The 23,493-nt window shown below is 36.2% G+C and overlaps 1 protein-coding gene and 1 pseudogene across 8 annotated transcripts in view; one reads left to right on the top strand and one right to left on the bottom strand.

Moving 5' to 3' along the window:
• The window catches only part of LOC149845151 (phosphoglucan phosphatase DSP4, amyloplastic-like), a 138,157-nt gene that overhangs the window by 69,527 nt on the left and 45,137 nt on the right, over nt 1-23,493 (bottom strand). For all 8 annotated transcript variants that reach the window (XM_089995558.1, XM_089995555.1, XM_089995556.1 and 5 more), the window contains exons 8-9: nt 21,559-21,691; nt 20,074-20,133 (exon numbers count right to left, since the gene is read on the bottom strand). In XM_089995558.1, coding sequence (XP_089851684.1) covers nt 20,074-20,133; nt 21,559-21,691 — 193 coding nt within the window. The remainder of the gene's footprint in view (nt 1-20,073; nt 20,134-21,558; nt 21,692-23,493) is intronic.
• Nucleotides 1,401-2,167, top strand: LOC149845152 (putative nucleoredoxin 2 pseudogene; annotated as a pseudogene).

The raw sequence follows: 23,493 nt of genomic DNA, 5'->3' as shown, positions 1-23,493 counted from the left end.
TAAACTACAAGACAGAACATATACAAAATACACAAAGCATAACATACGAATCTGGACTAGACGTGGATCCAGAACCATATTGTCTCAACACGAAACAGGATAAGCATGAATGCATGAACTAATGCAAAACAATAAATATGCATGATTCAATGCGCATGCATGAATAGCGTATTAAGTTATATATCAGATTTGCTTTTGTATGCATGTCCCTATTAAATGCACACAATTTTAGTTTTCACTTTACCTTAAACCCGCAGATACGCAAAACGGGCACAATATTCTCAAAATCCAAGTTAGGTTTTCAATGGCAGCTTAACACACCATTTGTATTTTATTACTGAGTTCCACACTCGTTTCTCGAAACATTAGAAATCAACATCTAATGTCGAGGCACCAGAAAAATGAACATTCACTTATGCCACTTTATTGGTATACCAATAACTATAGTTGAGTCAATAACACCACCCCCATGCAAAGTGGTTGAATCTCCCTAAAACTGTAACCGGGAGGTGAACCATCATATCAGGTTCAGGGGCACAAAATTTCACTGAACATGCGACACATTTGTTTCACAACTCTTCCACAATACACATTCAATCACACAACACGAATGCTCATAAAACCAATTGCATGCGCAACAAATAGTTGCTTGCAATACACATTATCATGATCCATCTCATGCATAACATCCAAACATGCACAAGATCATATTTATGCAAACATCAAAATAACATCAGAATTTCCATGCGTATGATATGCACATCTGCAACATAATATTTGAATGCATAAATATGCACAATCAAACCACATCCGATAAGTGTCCCTACAGTCCATATCATTGCAGATCTGAACATAGCTACATTGTTTAGAAAAGTAGCATACAATACACTACCAATCTGATCAAAATCCATGTGCCACAAACCATGGTGATCAGATTGCACAAGAGCTTCGAAGTAAATGATCTTCTTACTTTGTTTTTTTTTAGAAATATGGGAAAACAGTAGACACAATGAAAAGACAAGACATGGTATATTAATCGAGAGAAAAGTATCTAAAGTGTGTCTATTATGGTCTCAATATCAGCCATGAGATCAACAATCTTAAATGCCATTTTGCAGGACCATGTCCCTCTTTGCATCTGCTGTTAGGGATTAAATAGAGGAGGGTTTACTAGTACATAGATGAAGGGAGCAAGTTATATATATATTTAAGGAGTAATTGTAACGACTTCAAACCGACCCTCAAAAAATGTGATTTTTTTTTAAAAACATTGCAGAAAACATCCCAAGGATCCGGGGCACATTACAAATTTAATATACATAACCCCAACAAGCATTCAGACATAGAATAAAAAATTAATTCATGAACTGAAATTAAATTGACTTAATCAAATAGTCTCAATGAAGGTCCACAGTTTCCAAAACAAAAACAAAATATTTTATATACGTCAGAACCCGGGTCACCAGATCATAACCCTCGTGACCTCCAGCCAGCTGGTCTCTCCATCATGGTGCCTCAGTAAGCAGGTACCGATTGCTTCATTAGTAGGGAAGATTGTTGGACTCTACTTCTCTGCTCAATGGTGCCTTCCATGTTTGAAATTCACACCAAGATTGATTGTTGTCTATAACAAGATCAAACGAGTAATGGGCACCAAGGATGAATTTGAAATAGTGTTTGTATCTAGTGACAGAGACAAACAGAATTTGATTCATACTATGAAGTTATGCCATGGTTGGTTGTGCCTTACAAAGATGAGATAACAAGATCACTAGTGAGATAATTTGATATACAATGAATTCCTTGTCTTATGATTATTGGACCTGATGGTAAGAGTGTAACCAAAGAAGGAAGAAGCCTTATAAACTTGTACATGGAGAATGTTTATCCATTTACTCATGATCATGTCAAGTCCCTAGAGAAACAAATGGATGAGGAAGCAAAGAGCTTCCCTATGTTCAAGCTGCACTCAGGCCATCATCATCAGCTTAAGCTAGTGTCGTCTTCATCTGGGGGTGGGTCATTCATATGCTGTGAGTGTGATGAGCAGGGATGCAGGCTGCGCATACCAGTGCATTCAATGTGGATATGCATACAGTGTGGATATGAAGTGCACCCAAAATGTGTTATAGAAGTAAAAGAGGAAGATAGGAGAAACCTCATATAGCTAACCCTGTGTCGTATGGCTTGATCTGAATGGTCTAATATGCTCATCAACTAGGTGACGCATAAACAAATGCATCACCCTCTCTTTAACATAAACTTTGGAAGGGGCAAGTGAAAAATATTTTTATTTCTTTAATATGTGCAAAGAGTTCAACTTAGTACAAATAATATTTGCTTTGTTTTGATTTTTACAAAATGGGTAAGAACCGAAGTTCTCGTACGAGACCCTCTCAAAATCCAACAATAAGAAAATTAGCATAAATCAAATCAAACATAAGTTTAAGAGGGCTCAACAAGCCCAGAAAGTAATTGAAAGGTTACTATCATGCATCATGCTCATTGCACTCTCGACAATATGGTGATGTTTTCGTTCAGCAATCACATTCTTTTGAGGTGTATGAGGACAAGACACTCGCCTACTTATTCCATTAGTTTGGAGAAAATTGATAAAATCATTTGAAGAGAATTCACCCGCTCATTTGCATTGGAAACAAAAGATATTATCAGATAATTGATTTTGAACAAAAGAATGAAAATTCTTAAATAACTTAAAGGTTTCAGATTTACATTTCATAAAGATCCATGTATACCGAAAGTAGCTATCAACAAAGACGAGATAATATCGAATGCCAGACATGGAAGGAACTGGAGTCGGACCTCAAACATCAGAAGAGACCATTTCAAACGGTTTTGAAGCTCTTTTATTAATAGAATGAAAAGGGAGAACATGACTCTTACACTGAAGACAACTAGAACATTTTTTTATCATTGACACTTAAACTTAGACTTGAATTAGGAATAAGACTGCTTGAAACAAGCTTTTCAATAAAACGACTACTACAATGACCCAGACGACCATGCCAAAGATTCGACGCAATACATTATGAAAGATTAAAAACACTCTCGAGAGGAACTGAAGAAGATGTGAGCTTCAAGGTGGGAGCAACAGGCTGAACACAAGTGGAAGGATTCTCTTGGAACACGTACATATTTCCTTCATTTTTCTTCAGCGAATGTTTCCCTCGTGTAAAGATCCTTGACACGAACAGAAAAGAGAGTAAACTCAACTGAAGCATTAATATCATCTACAAGCTTAGAGACAGAAACAATATTTTTCTTGATATGAGCATGAATGACATTTGAAAGAGCTAGTGAAGAGTTGGACATAGGAATGACAAAGTTTCCAATGTGAAAAACATGGTGATGAGATCCATCTCTAGTAACTATACTATTTCTACCTACGTAAGGAACAAAATTTAGGAGCTTACCAACATCACCAGTAACATGAGTAGCTGCTCCGGAATCAACATACCAAGTGTCCTGATTATTCTGTTTCAGATTTAAGTCAGCCAAGACAAATAATAACAACTCTTTGACTTCTCCACTATTCTTCAACTTATCTGTTCCCTTTCTTGTCTTTGATTGCTTTCCTCCATTTTGAGGATTAAACCAACAGTTAGCTTTGATGTGCCCCTTTTTGTTACATAGAAAACAAGTGGGTATTGTCCTTGGACTCTACAAATTAGGAGGAATATTGGGTGTAGGCAATATTCCACAAGCTCCTTGTTTGTTCCTCTATTGACCGCCTCTTTCTCGAGATTCATACCTGCCACATCCTCGACCATAAGTAACTCTTGTGGCAAGAACGCTTTGTACTCCAATGTGAGTATCTTCAGAGAACCCCTTACTTTCATAAGAATCCGATGTGTGGTTTATGTTCTCGGCCACGGTAGTAGAGAATTTTCGCCCCTATGCATGAAGGTGATGGTGTTAACTTACCTGTAGTTAATGGTATACTAAGAAAGTGTCGTCAATCGATGTTGATTTCCTTGACATCCCGACATTAGGTAATGATTCCTAATATTCTGATTGATGGTAATGATTTTTTATGTCGGTCGAAAAACAAGTGTAGAACCCAATAAATGAAATAAAAATTGTGTGTTATGTCTCACGGACTCAGCCAACTGGGTGCCGCACCCGCATCGACGCGATGCGACGTGGGTGCGGGTGCGGGTGTGGCACTCGGTGCGATCAACTTGACACTGGGTGCTGTCAACGCACGCAGGGTCATTTATTGTCAGCTTTTGGACTATATATATATATATATATATATATATATATATATATATATATTATTTATTTATTTATTTATTTATTTATTTTTGCCGCACCCCCGCACCCAAGTTTTTTGAAAGTGTCACACTTCCGCACCCATGTAACATAGATTATGTTAAGCTACCACTAGGAACCTTGAACCTCAGGCATTTCACTTGTTTTTGAGTATCAACGGGTTTTAAGAAAGTAGAAATTAAATAGTGTGTATTAAATAGGAACATTTATGCAAAAACAACTTTGATAATTGAACTTAAAAAGTTATCCATGCATGTTGCAATACCCTATTTTTCTTTGCATGGTGTTCATCCAAGTTATCATGATTTGCGTGTATTCGGGTGTGTATGTTATGTTCATGTTGACAGTTCAATGCGGCACAAGTTTCAGGATAAGGCCTTGAAGTGCAGATTTGATGATTATAAAGGATGCAGATGTTATGATCCCGTGAGTAAGCATATCAAAATATCCATGAATCTTGTATTCGATGAATTAAATTTTGACCACAATGCTAACACTTCTCTTGAAATTGAAGTTTATCACCCTTGGTTGAATTCTGATATCTTTTCTAGCGTTGATGAAGTTTGTCCTTCACAATGTAATCAAAGAGATGAGGGAAACATGTCTGATGATGCCCAAAAGACTCGGGACAGTGTGATTTCAGAGCCACTTTTGGCTCTCGAAAGGTATAAAGACATTGTTTACTCTCGATGTGAGAAAAAGGCCCTCCCCAACTCTGATCAGGAGATGAATTCTTCTTCTGTTGATTCCTCTGCTCCCAAAAGATCTATTCGCTCTCGACATCCTATTGATAGGTGGGTTAGTTACGAGAATTTCTCAATGGATTTCCAACTCTTCTTAACCTCTTTAGGTAAGGAAGATCAACCCACAACATTTTATCAAGCAGCAAATTCTAAGAGATGGATTGAAGCTATGAATGAAGAAATAGAGGCTCTTCGTGAATGTGGCACTTGGGATATTGTTCCCAGACCACATGATCGGAATGTGGTTGGGTCAAAGTGGGTGTATAAAATAAAATATAAGCCGGATGGCACTATTGAGCGATATAAAGCTAGATTGGTTGCCAAGGGTTTCACACAGAAGCAAGAACAAAACTAGGATGAGACCTTTGTAAGAAGATGCAATCCACAATTCGAATCCTCAAATGATTCTCACAAAAGATCTTCCACAAGAACCATAAAGGTTCACAAGCAAAGCTCACTCACAAGAATCAATAAGATTCATAAAAACACCACCCAAAAAAGAATGCAAATATAATTTCATTCAAGTGGGATATAACCCACACAAAAAGATACAATTACAATGGGGTGAGACCCCACATTTATACAAGTAATAAAGAAGAGGGAGAGGGAGTCGTTGGGCTCCCAACGGCTCTATTTAGAGTTGTTGGGAGTCCAACCACTCTCTTAGTGCTCTATGCTTTTTGACGAAGTCAAAAAAGGCATAAAGCCTATTATATGTCCAAAAAGTAAGAAATGATGCTTTATGCTTTTTGACTTAGTCAAAAAGGCATAAAGCCTATTACGTCCAAAACTGAAAAAAAGAAAAGCTAACTAAACTAAAAAAGAAAAGCTAACTAAACTAAAAAGATAAACTAAACTAAACAGATAAGATTACATATGATAGTGGTATATTACATATGAGATTAGCTATGAGATTACAATTTTAACATGTGTGAACGAGTACATGTATTTTAACAACCTTCAGTCCGGTTGTGAAAATAGGAACTATCCGCATCATACTATCATTGGCTACTGAGCATCAGTGGACTATCATTCAACTGGATCTTGGTTTGACAGTTTTTCTCTTGAAGTAGAGAAATATGGCTTTAATCGGTCTCTTCTTGATCATTCTCTTTTCATATACAAATGCAAAGATACAGGTGTCCTGTTATTGATATATGTAGATGACATTATCATTACAGGTAACTCTAACGAACATATTGAGTAGAACCACAGGTTCAAGATGAAGGATCTTGGTAAATTGTGATATTTTCTTGGAGTAGAAGTGGACAGGACTACTGAAGGAATGACACTCACCCAACATACGTATACCATTAATGTTCTCAACAAGGCAGGTATGAAAGATTGCAAGCCTCTAAGCACACCCAGTGTACTTCATCATAAACTCAGCTCCCAAGATGGAGATTTGTATGAGGACCCTGTAATGAAAATAGTGGAAGCACCAATGACCCAACGAACTCTTTAAAAGAATCAAACAAGGAGCCAAGAACACAAGCACGTAAAGTGCGTAAATAACCCACTAAGGGGTAAAGTGCCTTACAGGCAAAAATATGGGAGCCCCAACGGTCATATTAATGACAGTTGGGGCCCCAAGGGCCCCTAGTGGTCCTATTACAATGATTAAAAATAAAAAGGAAAAAGAAAAGAAGAAAAGGAAAAAAGAAAAAGAAAAAACCTAAAAGTAAAAAGTACATGAGAAATTACAAAAATACCCCTATCGGGTATTTGAATTGAAAATATAAGTATGTATATATATATATATATATATATATATATTTTAACACGCCTCCTCAAACTTTACGGGGAGAAGAACGAAAGTTTGCCAAGAAGAAAAAATGCGGAGTTGGAAGCGCTTTGGTGAAGAAATCCGCCAACTGATATTCAGAAGTAACATATGGTAGTGTGATGGTTCCTTTGACAAATTCATCTCAAACATAGTGACAATCCATCTCAAACATATTAATGATCGTTGGGGCCCCAACGACTAGAAGGTGGGGCCCCTAGTGGTTCTATTACAATGATTAAAAATAAAAAGAAAAAAGAAAGGAAGAAAAATAAAAGAAAAAAGAAAAAGAAAAACCTAAAAGTAAAAAGTACATGAAGAATTACAAAAATACCCCTATCGGGTATTTGAATTGAAAATATATATATATATATATACTTATATATATACGCATGTATATATATATAAGTATATGTATATATATATATATTGATATATACATATTTTGTCAGACCCTACAGGGTATCTTAGGATAGTAAGAATGCTTCAATATCTCACCTTCACTCGTCCTGATATTGTCTATTCAGTCATTCAGGTATCTCAGTTCATGCATGAACCGCATATTGGGTATATGAAAGTTGTTAAATGCATTTTTCGATATTTAAAGGGAATCATTAGGGATGGTCTTCTGTACAAAAAGAGTATGAATGGCCATCAGATGCATGAACTTCTTGTTTACACAGATGCAGACTGGGCAGGAGATCCAGATGAGCACAGGTCAGTCTTAGGATACTGTGTTTTCATTGGCCTAAATCTTGTCTCATGAGAAGTAGGAAATAGAGGGCCATTGCCAGGTCTAGCACAGAAGCTTAATATAGATCAATGGCAGCTGCTATAGCCGAAGTAACTTGGATTTGACACCTATTGACAGAAGTAGGAGAATCCATATCTAGATGTATTCTCTTATGTGACAATCAAAGTGCCATCAATATGTCGTTTAATCCTATCCACCACAGTCGTGCCAAGCATATTGAAATTGATCAACATTTTGTAAGACAGAAGGTCGAAGAGAAGGAAATTGAACCCGAATTCGTTCGGACTGCTGATCAAGTTGCTGACTTGTTTACAAAAGGGCTTATCAAAGACCGATTTTGGACGGTAAAAGGCAAGTTGTTCATGGTTCAAAACCATATACAACTTGAGGGAGGATGAAAATGAGTGGTCATTTATGACTGGGTTTGGATCTCGGATCCAGACCCAACTCGAGTTTATTTACTCACATGTTCATTAATCATGACGTGCATGATCTCCAAACTACAAAATAAGATCATTTATATTCTCATATATTGAAATCATGCTCAGCATGATCTCCGAACTACAGTCACAACAGACCTAGATATCCACAACTAAGTGAGTGTGTGAGTAGGAGAGTATTGTATATAATAAACGTAAATCCAATGTGCGATGCATTTGCACCACATACTTACCACGGGTATATACCCGATTTGCAAGTTGCATTAATTTCAATGTGCAAAGCTTTTCGATACTTAGCATTAAGTTTTTTTTCATCTTCGTACCTGCAAATCAATTGGCATAATGCAATACGTTTACCTCTAAGCATTTTCTACTATTACAACTAAACTATTGTTTTAATCTAAATACATTTTGATTGCGAACATAAACTATGCATGTGCTTATGCAACACCCGCATTAGCGATGTGCGTGTTAGCAAGGTTAACAACGCACTCTCAAGTGCATGTTTATAACGCAACTATGAAGTTAAAGTCTATCTACAACATATATAAAACTTATTTCAAAACCAAGTTTCAAACAAGCATATCCAGCCTTTGAAAACTCCTTTTGAACCCTTGTTCACAAACTACATTCAAGAAATGGGATTCAGTCCCACATAGACATTTCGTCGAACACATCGTGTGTCGTGAAATTCTTAAGGCATACTCGAACTTCAACATTATGCAGCACGCTTAACAAAGTTAATACACTACACTAATCATGTTAATGACAAAATAAACGAATTTACTAATTTAATTCATAAAAAACCATCTAATTAAGCAATTCTAACTTGAATTACTAAATTTGTACTACACAATGATTCTCTCTCAACATAATACGGAAATATATGAGATTAGTACCAAACAACAAGAGTTTACATTCTACAAATTTAGTTTAGGGATCCTACCTTTGCAATGCGACGAAAAATATACCAGAACTCGAAAACCAAAAAGTCTCACAAAAAACGCAACTACTTTGTTGTGTAGGCAAAACACCGAACACTTGGTGCACAACACGCAACACCAAGCAAAAAACTCCAAAACGGGTCAGCTAGCCATCCTCTCACAGTGAGAGATAGTGCTACAGTATTGCACACATAACGAGAAACTTATCGAAATCTGCTTTTGCACACGAGCGACAAAATTTTCAATGTAAGTCAGTCATCCGATTGGCAAAAACCATGAAATGACCAACTAAAGAGTCCAAAACCAGATTGGGCAGCTGTGTGAAGCATCTCCATGGGCTGCATGTTGTCCAACGCATCAGCCCGGTGATGGCACAAAAATCGAGGCACTTGATTTCAAAGGAAAAACTATATCCCTTGAAAATCAAATCTAGAACCGGGAAAACCCGTAGAGAAACATTTGCAAAGTGAGGGACACACTTGTTGTCATGGCTGACAGTGGTGTTGACAGCATCCCGACACGATTCCCAATGTCAGGAATCGGGCACGTATAATTTTATCGATTTTCATGGAGGATCCATGTTATGAACTATTAGAGGCAGGTAAATATGTGATGAAACAATATTGTATGCATGTATTTTTCATTAAAAGTTTGTATGATGGTGTAGTTGAGAAATCTGGATATGCATATGTTCTTGAATAAGTGTATATATATATATATATATGACCATGCCCTAGTATGCATATTTGAATCATGAGGCTTGTAAATGCATGTACGTAGAGATCTGCATATGCTTGAACGTGAGTCCGGATACGTATGCCTACCTGAAATTAAATCTAAAGCATGCAGTCTTGAATGTGAATCTTTTTATACAAACATACTTGCCATGTGAATCTAAAATTTTGGGCATGTTTGAATGTAAAAATTATTTTTTTGAAAACAAAAAAATTATATTTTGGTGGCTGGCCTGGCCCTAGCTGGACAGTCGGCAGCCCAATCGAGTGGTTCGGCTGGGCCCTGTCAGGTCCAGTCCAGCTCTCGGCTAGACTGGTACAGGCCTGGCAGGCCCCTGCTAGGCCCGGTTTGCATGTGATAGAAAAAAAAGAAAAGAAATGGAAATAGTATTTATGATTTTTCTTGATGCATGTAAATTTCCAGACTTACTTACGATAATAGCATTGGTCTTATGCGTGCTAAGTAGTTTGACTTGAATATGCCATGCTTAATTCAAGATGTTATTACAAAGTTTGTCTCAACTGCATGTGTATACATGTGATAGATATGTTTTGCATGTACATAATTGCATGCATGTTCAGATTGATTCATGAATGAAAGAATGCATGTGACATGAATGTGTATTGAATGGAAGCATACACTTAACATGAATGTGTGAACTCATGCACATGCATATGAATATTATTGTTTCATGCACATCTCTAAATTAGTATATATGATTGTGCATTGAAAGACACGTGGAAAAAATGCATAATGGCATGTGATTTATGATTTTTGCTAGGCCGTGTGAGCCTTGAGCAGGTGTTTCTCTTTGAAGAAAACTTGAAATAAATGAAGAAAACTATGAAGATTTAGAGACATCAAATCAAATCTGATCGAATCAGATCATATTTGATGTTACTAGAATAGGGTCATGAAGAGAAAAGGGTCTGGTCGGACGTGAGCATATATGATTCAGCAAAGGGGCAAGAAAAATGATGAGATCTAATCTAGTATGATTAGATCGATTTTGAGAAAGGGAGAGATAAGGAGATCGGATCTGACGTGACCAGATTTGGAATTAAAAGAAAGGAAGAAGAAGAAAACCATGACTTGATGGTTATGCCTCGATCCACTCTGATACCATGTGAAGAATGTTGTGTCCCTCGGTTTGCATGTCCTGCTGCACAAAGAAAATAGAGAAGAAAGAAAAGAATAGGAGATGAACTAAGGTCGTGCTCGGAGAGGGATGCCTCTCTTGAATATATACTAAGTGAGAAAAATACATGACAAAATACAATAATACCCTTTTGGTATGAACTGATTTACAACACAGAGAAATAAACATAAAACCCTCACATGTGTTTCTAACATTTTTGAACCTTCCATATATAAACAAGAAAAAGAATATTCCGAATGGGTAAAAGCTATGAATAAAGAATTAGGAGCACTCGAAAAATCTATGACTTAAAAGTTGTTTATTTGCCTAAAGGTAAAAAAACTATAGGTTATAGATGGATGTATAAAGTTAAAACTATGAGTGATGCACCCTAGAAAGAAACAAGGCCCGGTTAGTTGCTAAAGCGTATGCACAAGAACACGAATAGACTATGATGAGACATTTGCACCAATAGCTAAGATGACTTCAGTTAGGACCTTTATTGTTGTTGTTGCTATTAGAGGTTGGCATATATATCAAATGAATGCTAAAAATGCATTTTTAAATGGAGATTTAAAAGAAGAGGTTCATATGGATTCACCTCCTGGATATGAAGTCCCCTCTAGTAAGATACTTTGATTGAGAAAAGCTCTTTATGGTTTGAAACAGGCACCTAAAGCTTGGTATGATCACTTTACTTATGTTAAAGATTGGTTTTAAGTCTTGTTATATTGATACTACTATGCTTAGTAAGAAATCTAATGCAGGGACTCTTATACTTCGCCTTTATGTTGATGATATTATCATTACAAGTGAAAACAAACAGGGAGTAAAGGATATTAAATGTATCCTCAAAAAATATTTTGAGATGACTGATCTTGGATTTCATAGATTCTTTCTTAAAACTGACGTTGCTTACTCTCCTATGTAATGAAGTGGATCGAATCCGATGAATATGCAAGAACACACCTCAATCAAGTGGGAACACTTTGATTGAATAATCACACCACCCACACAAGGGTCAAATGAGAAAGTATATTGCATAGAAAACTGTCTTGAAAAAGAGATGAAATAATACAAAGGCCATGAAGCCTATTTATAATACAAGAGGCTAGAGGGGGCAGCCAATATGGTTGTTGGGCTGCTCCCAACGGTCATATTCATGACTGTTGGGAGCAGCTCCAACAGCTATATTGGAGCTGTTCCAAAAGTAAAAAACAAAAAATATAAAAAACAAAAAGTAAAAAGGTGAAAAAGGGTTGTCAACCCCTAATGGGCTGATGCCTATTACAATGAAAAGACCGAAATACCCTTGCTGGGTATTTCGGTTATGATATATATATATATATATATATATATATATATATATATTAACACCCCCCCTCAAACTCATGGTGGAACAATCGAGAGTTTGCCAAGTAAGAAGTGAAATCTTGGAGACGGAAGCACTTTGGTGAAGAAGTCTGCTAATTGATATTCAAACGGAACATAAGGCAATGTGATGGTCTTTCTCAGGAATTCTTCACTAACGTAGTGGCAATCCATCTCAAAGTGTTTCGTCCTCTCATGAAATGTATGATTGTTTGCAATGTATACAGCGCTCTTGTTGTCACAACATAATCTTGAAGGTTCTGCAATATGAACCCCCAAGTCTTCGAGAAGTTGTCTTAGCCACACTAACTCAGACGTAGTTGTCGTCATGGCACAATACTCAGCTTCAGTGGAGGAGAGTGACACCTTCTGCTGCTTTTTGCATCGCCATGAAATTAGGGAGTCACCTACAAATACACATAAACCAGTTGTTAAGCGTCTATCATTGACATCCCCCTTCCCAATCAGAATCAGAATATGCAATGACTTCTAGTGAGGAGGAGGAGGATAAAAACAAGTCAAGATTAACAAATTTTTTAATATATCTAACAATTCTCATTACCGCTCATATGCACTATAGTGGGAGCATGCTGAAATTGACTAGCAGAATGAATAGCATGAGATATATCAGAACGAGTAATAGAAAGATAAGACAAAGCCTCAATCATTTGTCTGCAGGGTGTTAGATCTTGCAATGGCTCTCCATCATCTTTCTTCATTTTGGCATTTATGACTTCAAGAGTATCGACCAATTTTCATCCGAGAATACTGATCTTTCAATGATCTTCGATGCGTATTTAGTTTGTGACAAAAAATAACCACGATGTGAGTAAAGAAACTTCTATTCCAAGAAAGTATCGTAAAAAATCAAGATTTGTCATATCAAAGTTGGGTTTAAGCACATCTTTGATATGGTTAACTCTCTGCTTATCATCTCTTGTGATTATCATATCATCTACGTAAAGAAGTATGATCATCATTCCTGCATTAGAAGACTTAACAAACAATACAGTGTCAGTAAAGCAAGATTTAAAATAAAGTTGTGTCATCACGTTACTAAACCTATCACACCAAGCTTTGAGGGCTTGGTTCAAGCCATATAAGGCCTTACGTAACCGAAGAGTTTTTCTATGTGCTAAAGCCAAGCCTGGTGGAGGATCCATGTACACCTCTTCATCCATATTACCATTTAAAAATGTATTTTTAACATCCATTTGAAATATAAGTCATTTCCTAATCGATGTTATAGCAATAAGAGTTCTAACAGTGGTCATTCGAGCGACTGGGGCAAACGTCTCATCATAGTCTATCCCATATTCTTGATTGTTTCCTTTGGTCACTAACCTAGCTTTATATCTTTCTAATGTTCCATCGTACTTGGTTTTTACCTTGTATACCCATCTACATCCCATAGTTTTTCTTCATTTAGATAATGTTTGGATTTCCCAAGTTTTTGCTCTTTCTAATGCTTCTAACTTATCGTTCATGGCCTTAACCCATTCTTGATAATGTTTAGCCTCATGGTATGATTGAGATTCAAAATACGAGTGAATGACCATTAGACACGATCTATACCTTGGTTCAAAGCAAGGTTTTAAAACTCGCCGAGTCAACTCGGTGACTCGGCTGACTCGGCTCGGCTCGGCCCTCCAGCGAGTCAACCCGGCAAGCTAAACTCGGTCTGCGAAGACTCGACTGTGACTCGGCCTGACTCGGCTTGACTCGGCCTGACTCGGGCGAGTTCTGGAATGTTTAAAATTTGATTTTTTGAGTATTTCAGAATAAAAAAAATTTGTAATATTATTGAGAATATTGTTGTTACTTTCTTAATGTCTTCAATATGTAAAGAAGACAATATGTGCCTATGATCTAAGGTAAATGTTATTGGATATGAATCTATTTCTAGAAGCATCAGGCAGGACAATCTTCAGATTCAACAACAGCTAATTAATATTTTATGATCAAGTAGATTGCTGCTTTTATTATGTTCTACACAATTATATTTTTTGCAGTTTCTTTGCATAAATGCATTTAATATTTTGCTTTAAACTTTACTAACATGACTATATAATAAGGAAGAATTTGGTTTTCTCCTCACGCCTTTCCTCTTTGCCCCATCTTTATGAAGGCATAATAGACAAGAAACTGGAACAAAGTCATACATAACTTTGGCCTTAACATCCATAGAGTTCCAACATCTACTTGGTGCTTCTTTCTTGTCCTTTCAGACTTCATATTTTCTTTGTATCTCATATAGGCTATACCCCTTTAATCAGAACCAATTGTCCTCACCTTGCCTTATCACATCCAACAAAAATTTCTCTTTTCTTTATAGGCATGTGCATTTTTAATGCATAAAGGCATCTATGTAACTGGAATAAATTGTGCTCTTTCATTCCACATTTCCAACTTATTGCTCATTAATGAACAATTTATCCACATGCTACGATCTCCTTATTTCAGTTCAACCCAAGATTCTGCATGGAGCCAAAAAACATCTCTTGTTTACTGAAAAACATGGTTTGAGACAAATTATATAATGTTTTTCTTTTAAAATCAAAAGTTAACAAAACCCGGTCCGAGTCACCGAGTTGACCCGCCGAGTCACGAGTCAATAAAGAACGAGTCGAGTCCCGAGTCACTGGGTTTTAAAACCTTGGTTCAAAGGAATCATATGATACAAATCTACTAGAAGCTTTTGAAATTGTTATAGATTTTCTAAGGATAGAAGAATCTTCTTTTTGGTTTTGAGAGTATCTTTTTAGGGCACATGGTGGGTGACCTTCGGTACGTCGAGCATAGGTTTGTAAATTATTGTGAGATAGGTCTATATCATCAAGATTCCTTCTCACATTCTCATTTGCCTCATGCATATCTTCACATTCATGAATATTTTCACATTTATCATTGACTAGGTCATAGAGGAACGAATAATCACAACTCTCTTGGATTTTTTCTTTGCTAAAACCGTTTTCATTTTCAAGGAATGTAACATTTCGAGAAACATACAATTTGTTTCTTTCAATGTCATAACACCTATATCCTTTTTGGCTTTCGGCATAGCCTAAAAACACACAAGGAATTGTTTTAGGAGAGAGTTTATCATTCTTGTTGGTAAGAACAAAACACTTGCACCCGAAGACCCTCAACCTTTTGTAATCAGGATACATTTTATAAAGTTTTAATAGGGGAGACATTTTCAATATTTTTTGAAGGCATTCTATTTATCAAATAGACCGCCGTAAAGGCGGCTTCGGCCCAAAAATCTTTTGGAACATTTCTAGATAATAGAAGTGTTCTAGTGGTCTCAATAATGTGTCTGTGCTTTCTTTCGATAAGTCTATTTTGTTGAAGAGTGTATGGACACGATTTTTTATGAGCAATCCCATTTAGGTCAAGATAATTTTCAAACTCTTTTGACAAATTCTCACCCGAAATCAGTTCTAAAGATTTGAATATTGGTTTTAAATTAATTCTTTATATAACTATGAAATTTTTTAAAACAATCAAATACTTCTGATTTGTGTTTTAGAAAGAATATCCAAGAGTGTCTAATATAATCGTCTACAAACACAACATAATAAGAAACACCTCCTTTAGACACGATCGGAGTCGGTTCCCATACATCCGAATGCACTAATTCAAATGGATTCTTAGTTATAAGGTGTCTTGGTCCAAAAGGTAAAGACTTCATTTTGCCAAGAATGCAATCTTCACATACAAAACTTTTTTCTTTACAATTTAAAAGAAATGAAAACAATTATAATTTGGTCACACTAGGGTGTCCTAGTCTTTTGTGTCAAATTTTTATATCTTTCTTTTCCACAAAATTACAAAAAAATTGTTTTGGTAATTCAACATTGCCCATGACATAGAGATCTCCTCTTCTATGGCCTCACCCAATCGTCTACCCGGACTGGAGATCCTGTATTAGACAATCATTAGATGAAAAAACTATTTTGTAACCATAATCCGCAATTTGAGAAACCGATAAAAGATTTAAATTTAATTTTGGTACTACTCTAATGTTTGGTATGTGAAAGATAGGTGTTTTTTGATAAATACCAAAACTTTGAATTTTCAAAGATGTGTCATAGGCAGTTGAAACACAAGAATCATTTGGATTAAACTTGCATTCGGTCAATATAGACTCATTAGGGGTCATATGAAATGAAGCACCAGAGTCAAGGATCCAAGAGATCTTACCATGGTTGTCACTTGTAGATATGTCTGCTCCCGAAAAAGAAGTAGCTTGAGCTAAAGAGAGTGAGCCGATGCATTTAGAGTCGTCCATTTCATTCCTTTCAACCGAAGTCACTCTTTTGTCTTCTTTATGATCCTCCTCCTTTCTTTTGAGACAAAAAGGTTTGATGTGTCCCGGTTCATAACAATGATAACAAATAATTTTTCCACTCCTTTTAAAATCATGATCACATCTCTTTTCATAGTTGTTGGAATTTCTATCATTCTCATTTCTTAAAAAATGAGGTGGTTTATAGCACTTGGTATGATTTTCAGGCTTTGACATAGCAAGCATGGATTCTTCATCTTTAGAAGTGGATGGCTTTTTCAATCTATTTTCTTCCATCGTTAATTCTTCAAGAGTTTCAACTATGGAAGGGACCCCTCCTCTACGAAGAAGAGCGGATTTAGTTCCTTCAAATTTGGGCCTAAGTCCATTTATGAATTGATAGAAATGCTCCGCTTTGATTTGATTTTCGCGGAGTTCAACATCTTGTGGGCAATGCCACTTTGGTTCAAGAAGAGTCAATTCATCCCCAAGGAGAGAGAGAACATTGTAGTATTCCCTTATGCTCATCTCTTCTTGAGTCATGGTCCTTACTTTGTTTTGAAAGTTACATATATGTGTGATATCCTTAAGACTATACATGTCTTTAAGATATTTCCATGCATCCCTAGCGAAGTCAAACTTTGCCAAACTAGAACACTTGTGGATGTTCACACTATTGATGAGCCAGCCAATAATTTTGGAATGACCCATCCTCCATTCCTTTCATCTTTTCTCATAATCGGAAACGGCTTTAGCCATTTTCTCTCCATAAAGCGCAACTTCTTTTCCATTCTCAATTTTTTTAAGAATGAGTTTAGGCTCATTTTCAGTGCCGTCAACCAATTCCCAAAGTCCCTTTTCTCATATTTTATGTTTTACCATGGATGCCCACATCACATAGTTTGTCATTTAGGCGTATAGGAATGGGGACTATTAGCTCCCTTTTATTCTCCATTTACAACAAGTGGATAGAGAGAGAAAAAAAAAAGAAAGAGAGAACGAGGAAGAAAATACGAGACTTTTTTTTCGAAGTGGTTCGCTTCCCGATGCAACAATTCGTGATTTGTTGTATTTTGCCAAGCTCATGATCCTCCTCTTGATATTGTCACGATCTTCTCTAAAAACGGCTCTTGGAACACTGAAGCTTTGATACCATGTAATGAAGTGGATCGAATCTGATGAATAAGCAAGAACACACACCTCAATCAAGTGGGAACACTTGATTGAATAATCACACCACCCACATAAGGGTCAAACGAGAAAGTATATTGCATAGAAAACTCTCTTGAAAAAGAGATGAAATAATACAAAAGGCCATGAGGCCTATTTATAATACAAAAGGTTAAAGGGGGCAGCCAATATGGTTGTTGGGTTGCTCCCAATGGTCATATTTATGACTGTGGGGAGCAGCTCCAACAGCTATATTAAAGCTGGCCCAACAGTAAAAAAAACAAAAAGCAAAAAGGTGAAAAAGGGTTGTCAGTCCCTAATGGGCTAATGCCTATTACAGTGAAAAGACCGAAATACCCTTGCTAGGTATTTCAGTTACAATACATCTATATATATTAACATCCTAGAGGATACTTGCTTTCTCTAACGATATTATTGACAAGTCGGGCATTATTGATGAAAAGAGGGCATCTGGATGATCCTACTCCATATCGCTAAATGATTGGTGCCTTGACTTATTTAATTATTACTAGGTCTGATATTGCTCATGTAGTTCATATTGCTAGCTAATTCCAACATTCTTCCACCATATTTCACATGACTATGAGAATTATTAGATATCTACAAACCACTACCTTTAGAGGTCTTTTCTTATCCTCCTCTTCCACTCTTGAGTTGATTGCTTATCCTGACTCAGATTTGAGAGAAGATTCAAATGATTGATGTTCAACTACTTGTTTTTGTGTTTTTTTAGGTGACTATCTGGTAGTGTGGAAGTGCAAAACACAACAAAAAGTATCATTATTATCCACTAAGGCCCAGTACCGTGCAATGACTACTATGACATCAGAGATCGTTTGGTTGCGAAGATTACTTGAAGACATGAGCGTTTATCTGCAGACACCCTCCAGATTGTGTTGTGATAACAAGAGTGCAATATAGATAACTAGCAACAACATATTTCATGAAATAACCAAACATATAAAAATGAATTGTCATTATGTTCGTGAAGAACTTCTAAGGCAGATCATCACCCTACCTTATGTTACTTCCGAGTATCAACTAGCAGACTTCTTCACCAAGGCGCTTCTGTCACCGCAATTTTATTTTCTTCTTGACAAACTTTCAGTGATCACACTGTAAGTTTGAGGGGAGTGTTAAAATGTATGATATTCATTTGTATTTTGTATATATATATAGTTCACTATGTATGTAAACTGAAATACCCATCAAGGGTATTTCAATCATTTGATGTTGTAATAGGAGCCCGTCTATTAGGGACCGACGAGTTTTATTTGTTCAGTTTTTTGTTTTCCTTTTGATTATGAGAGCTGACAGCTGCAGCTAATAATTGATTGGGAGCTGGTCCAACTAGCCCCAACGGCTCGAAATCTAGCCGTTGGGGGTTATGCATGGAGTGCCTATATAAAGGCACTCCCTCTCTAGTATTTTTTATGCTTGTTACCAAGCATTGTTCAATAAAACCTTTATTATTTTTTATGTTTTTGTTCTCTTTTGAGAGTTTGTGTGATTAGCCCTTGGTGGCTTTTCGAATTTGGCCTATTAGTGGCTCTTGTTTTTGTGAGTGTGCACCTTTGTAGCCACATTGTGAAATTGTATTTGTACACTTGTTTCGTTACACTATGTTCGTAAATAATACATTAAAAAGACTATCATTCTGCCATATGCAAAATCGGAATTTCAGCTAGCCGACTTCTGCACAAAGGCACTTCCTTCTCCTCGGTTTCATTTCTTGACAAACTTTCGGTGATTACACCGTAAGTTTGAGAAGTGTTAAATTGTACAAATATAGGTGTATAATATAGTTGTATATGCATATATAATACTCATTCGAGGTATGGTTGTCGTTTCACTTTGTGTAATAGGTTGTGCCCATTAGGGGCACTTTAGTAATTTTACTTTTTACTTTTTTCCTTTATATTTTTTTTGTTCTCTGTCTTTTTATTTCTAGATAAGAACATAATGGCCCTTAGCCATTAGATCTGTTGGGACCTCCCCAACAGCTATATTTATAGCAGTTGGGGTGGTTCTCAAGGGCTCTATAATCTATATGGCCTATTCTTCTCTATATAAAGGGGAGTAATCCCCTTGTTGTATGCATGTTTCAAGCTCTCTTTGGAATACAAACACATACTTTTTATTATCTTGTGTTGCCCATTAGTGTCATTGTGCGTGTATTTGTATCTTGACCCATAAGTGGTCCTCGTGGTGTTCCTACTTGTGTATTTTGCAAGGCCCTAAGAGACATTTCTTTGTATTTCTTGTATTTATTGTATTTCATTACACACCTCAACCCCCCCACTCCCCCAAAGGGAAAAAAATGCATTCAACAACTGGTCAAGAGATCCCAAAGGTTGAAAGTAAAGAAACTAACTGCTTCTAGTCACCTGAAGTAACTTGTGTGCATCATCCAGCCGGTAGCCCAGAACCCAATACATGTATGCGAGCTGAAAAAGATAACAATACTAGGTAAAACAGAATACATGCATAAATAAGGGATAAGTAATCAGGCAAAAAGAAAATATTGCATTGAACATGTCCCCAAGAATTTTAGTTCTTCACAGAAACAAGAAGCTCTTAAGTATTAACCAGTTATAGGCATAAACTTCGAAAGTTGTTATTTGGCCTCATGTTCGGCAGTTTTTGGTAAAGTTGAAGATTGTATTGTTTTGGAAGATTCAGGAACTAAAAGTGTTGTGTTCATGTTCTGCAGGCAGCTTCTGATAATGTTGAAGATTTTGCCGTTCATGCAAACTAACCAAAGGATGACTTTAGTATGAAGAAAGTTTGGAAGATATTCTTGAACATGGTCGTGTTGAACCTTGGAGACAATTTATTTAGACTAAACATCACTTGCTAGAGCTGCATGGACTTTACAATTGGCTGCAAACAGTAAAACTTTGACAGACAGATTCAACATTTTGCGGCATTCCAATAGATGCATGCTTTGCAAGAGCAATGAGGAAACTCATCATCATCATTTTCTTATATGCTCATTGCTGCTAATGTGAGAATGTCCAAATTTCAGAAACTTAGATGCCCACATATTGGGGGCAAGTCACATGTAGTTTACAATCAAGGGTGATTATTACTAGCTTAGAATTTGTTGGCAAGTGTCTTTCTACATTGTTATTTGGAAAATCCAGATGATCAAAAGTGCATTTAAATTCTTTCTTCCTAAAATCAGCACCTGTACTTGATATTAATAAAGAAACAAACACAAGTGCTGACAATCACAACATTCGTTGCACATAATCTTTTAACAAAACCATACTGAAGTAAAACAGAAACATGCACATCAAAATAAACACAAAGAAAGATTTGATTAATTTAAATCAAGTTTAATAAGGTAAGCAAGGCAACACTGTTTTCCTGAAAGTTAAACACTAGATGAAGAAATTTTTGCTTCGCAAACCGAAAAGCACAATGAACCTTATGCCTTAGATCTAAGACCATATTTGAAGTGAGCAAGGTATCACACATGTAGAAGGAATAGAAGATAAAGCAGTTCATTTCCCAAAGTGCTAGTAAGAGTTCAATATCACATCAAAGAGTACATCATGTAATTATAACTATTCTTGGTCAATACATCAATCATAATTAAGCAAGTGCATGTGAAAATTGAATTAGAAGAATATGCAACAAGCAAAAGAATGTTGTTTTCCAATCCCAAACAAAGAGCCTGATGTCACAAATAAAAGGAAGTTATAGTAAAGGATAGGGTCAAAACTAGGAAAAAAGAATAATTTATTTGTGCATAAATACTGAGTAGCAGCTTTAAGAGCATGATATGCAAACTATGTATCTATCTAGTGAAAACAAACCAACATTGAGGTTGTCCAAGCGACAACAATGTCAATTCAAGTACCTACCGCAACTGCAGGGGCTCTTCCCATACCAGCTGTGCAATGAATATAGGTCACTCCACCATTAATGTCTATGACTTTGGCCAATTTACTGACCACAGCTGGAAGCCGCAAGCGCAGATCAAATGCATCGAAATCACTATTGAAGAAAAAATGAAAGTGAAACTTGCACTTAGGTGCAAATAGAATACACTAATGCAGTGCAAATTCCTTATCAAGTTTATGGTGAAACAAGTATCCTATGCTTATTAATTCAATACTATTACCAATGATAATGCTTTTAGCAATGAATCATGCTTTTAGCTTTTTACAACAAATGTTCCACATACACACACATATAGAGATGTTAACATCCATGGCCATTAGTGGATTAAAATAAGGTCAAAAACCTTTTACCATATGTAGTCAAATGTGCTAGTTAGTGCTGGGTGGCAGTGGAATGAGATATGCGGAAACACAATGCAACGGCCTCTAAGGGATTAAAAGATGATAAACACAAAGTGCACATGCACAAGTCCACTATGGGAAATACAAAAGCCAACATTGGCTATAACAAGAGAACAAAATGTAAAAAATAAAGGTTTTATTGATGAAATGATTAAGCAAAAACATTAAGAACAAAAGGGGGCAAACACCCCTATACATACACTTGAAGAGGCCATTGGTGAGCTCCCAATAGAGTCATTGGGTAGCCCCCAATGACCTTATGGTCTAAAGACCATAGAGCCCATGCTCTAATTCTAAAAGACAAAAAATAAAAAATAATAAGTGTAAAAACTGATCCTAATGAACATTACTTATTACAAAGGAGAAAGTCACCAAAATGCCCCTGACTATAAAAATAATTTACAGACATGTATATCTAGATATATATAACCTATTTTAACACCCCTCCTCAAACTTGCGGTTTGCTTTTTGCATCTTCACAAAATTAGAGAATCTCCTAAGAAAATACAAAAACCAGTAGTTAAGATTCTATCATTGGGATTCCCCATCCCCCCCGCGCCTAAGTAAGCAAATCTAAAGAGGAGGATGAGGATAAAAAAAGTCCCTTAGTTATGGAGTTTTTTATATATTTGATGATTCTCAACAGCGCACTGATGTGCACAGTGGTGGGAGTATTCTGGAACTGACTGATGGAGTGAACTGAATGGGCTATATCAGGTTTGGTGATAAACAAGTGAGTGACCCGATTAGTTCTGATAAGGTGTGGGATCTTCAAGAAGAATATCATTTTCAAGCTTTAATTTTGCATTGATCAGTTCAGGGGTCTCTACTTTCTTATTATCTGAAATGCTAGACTTAGCACAAATACGAACAACAAGCTTCATTTGAAAAAGAATATACTCTTGGGGAGAGTAAGCAATTTCAATACCTAAAAAATATTTTCAAGTTCAAATCAGACATATCAAAGTTTCCTTTTAAAACATTTTTAATATTAATAACTCTGTGTTTGTCACTTCCAGTTATTATCATGTCATTTACGTATAGTAGAAGTGTAACCACCTTAGAACTTGTATTTTTGACAAAAAGAGCAACATCAATATAGCAAGAATTAAAGCCCAAATGAGTCATAACATCACTAAATCTATCATATCAGGCCGTAGGAGCCTATTTAAGACTATACAAGGCCTTCTTAAGTCTAAGAGTTTTACTTTTATCAATATCAAATCTCAACGGAAGATCCATATAAACTTCCTCACTTAATTCTTCGTTGAGCAATACATTTTTAACATCCAGTTGATATATGGGCGATTTTTTGATAGACACAATGGATATAAGGGCCCTAACACTAGTCATTCTAGCTATAGGTGCAAAGGTTTTCTCATAGCCAATACCGTATTCCTGGAAATATCATTTGGCAACTAACCTAGCTTTATATCTTTCTAGGGTTCCATCACTCTTGGTTTTGACCTTAAAAACATATTTACAACATATGGT

The sequence above is a fragment of the Nuphar pumila genome, chromosome 2 (genome assembly GCF_984573655.1).
Source record: "Nuphar pumila chromosome 2, dmNupPumi1.hap1.1, whole genome shotgun sequence".
NCBI lineage: Eukaryota > Viridiplantae > Streptophyta > Magnoliopsida > Nymphaeales > Nymphaeaceae > Nuphar > Nuphar pumila.
Note: the sequence above shows the minus strand (reverse complement) of the source record. Positions and strands in the feature narration are given on the sequence as shown.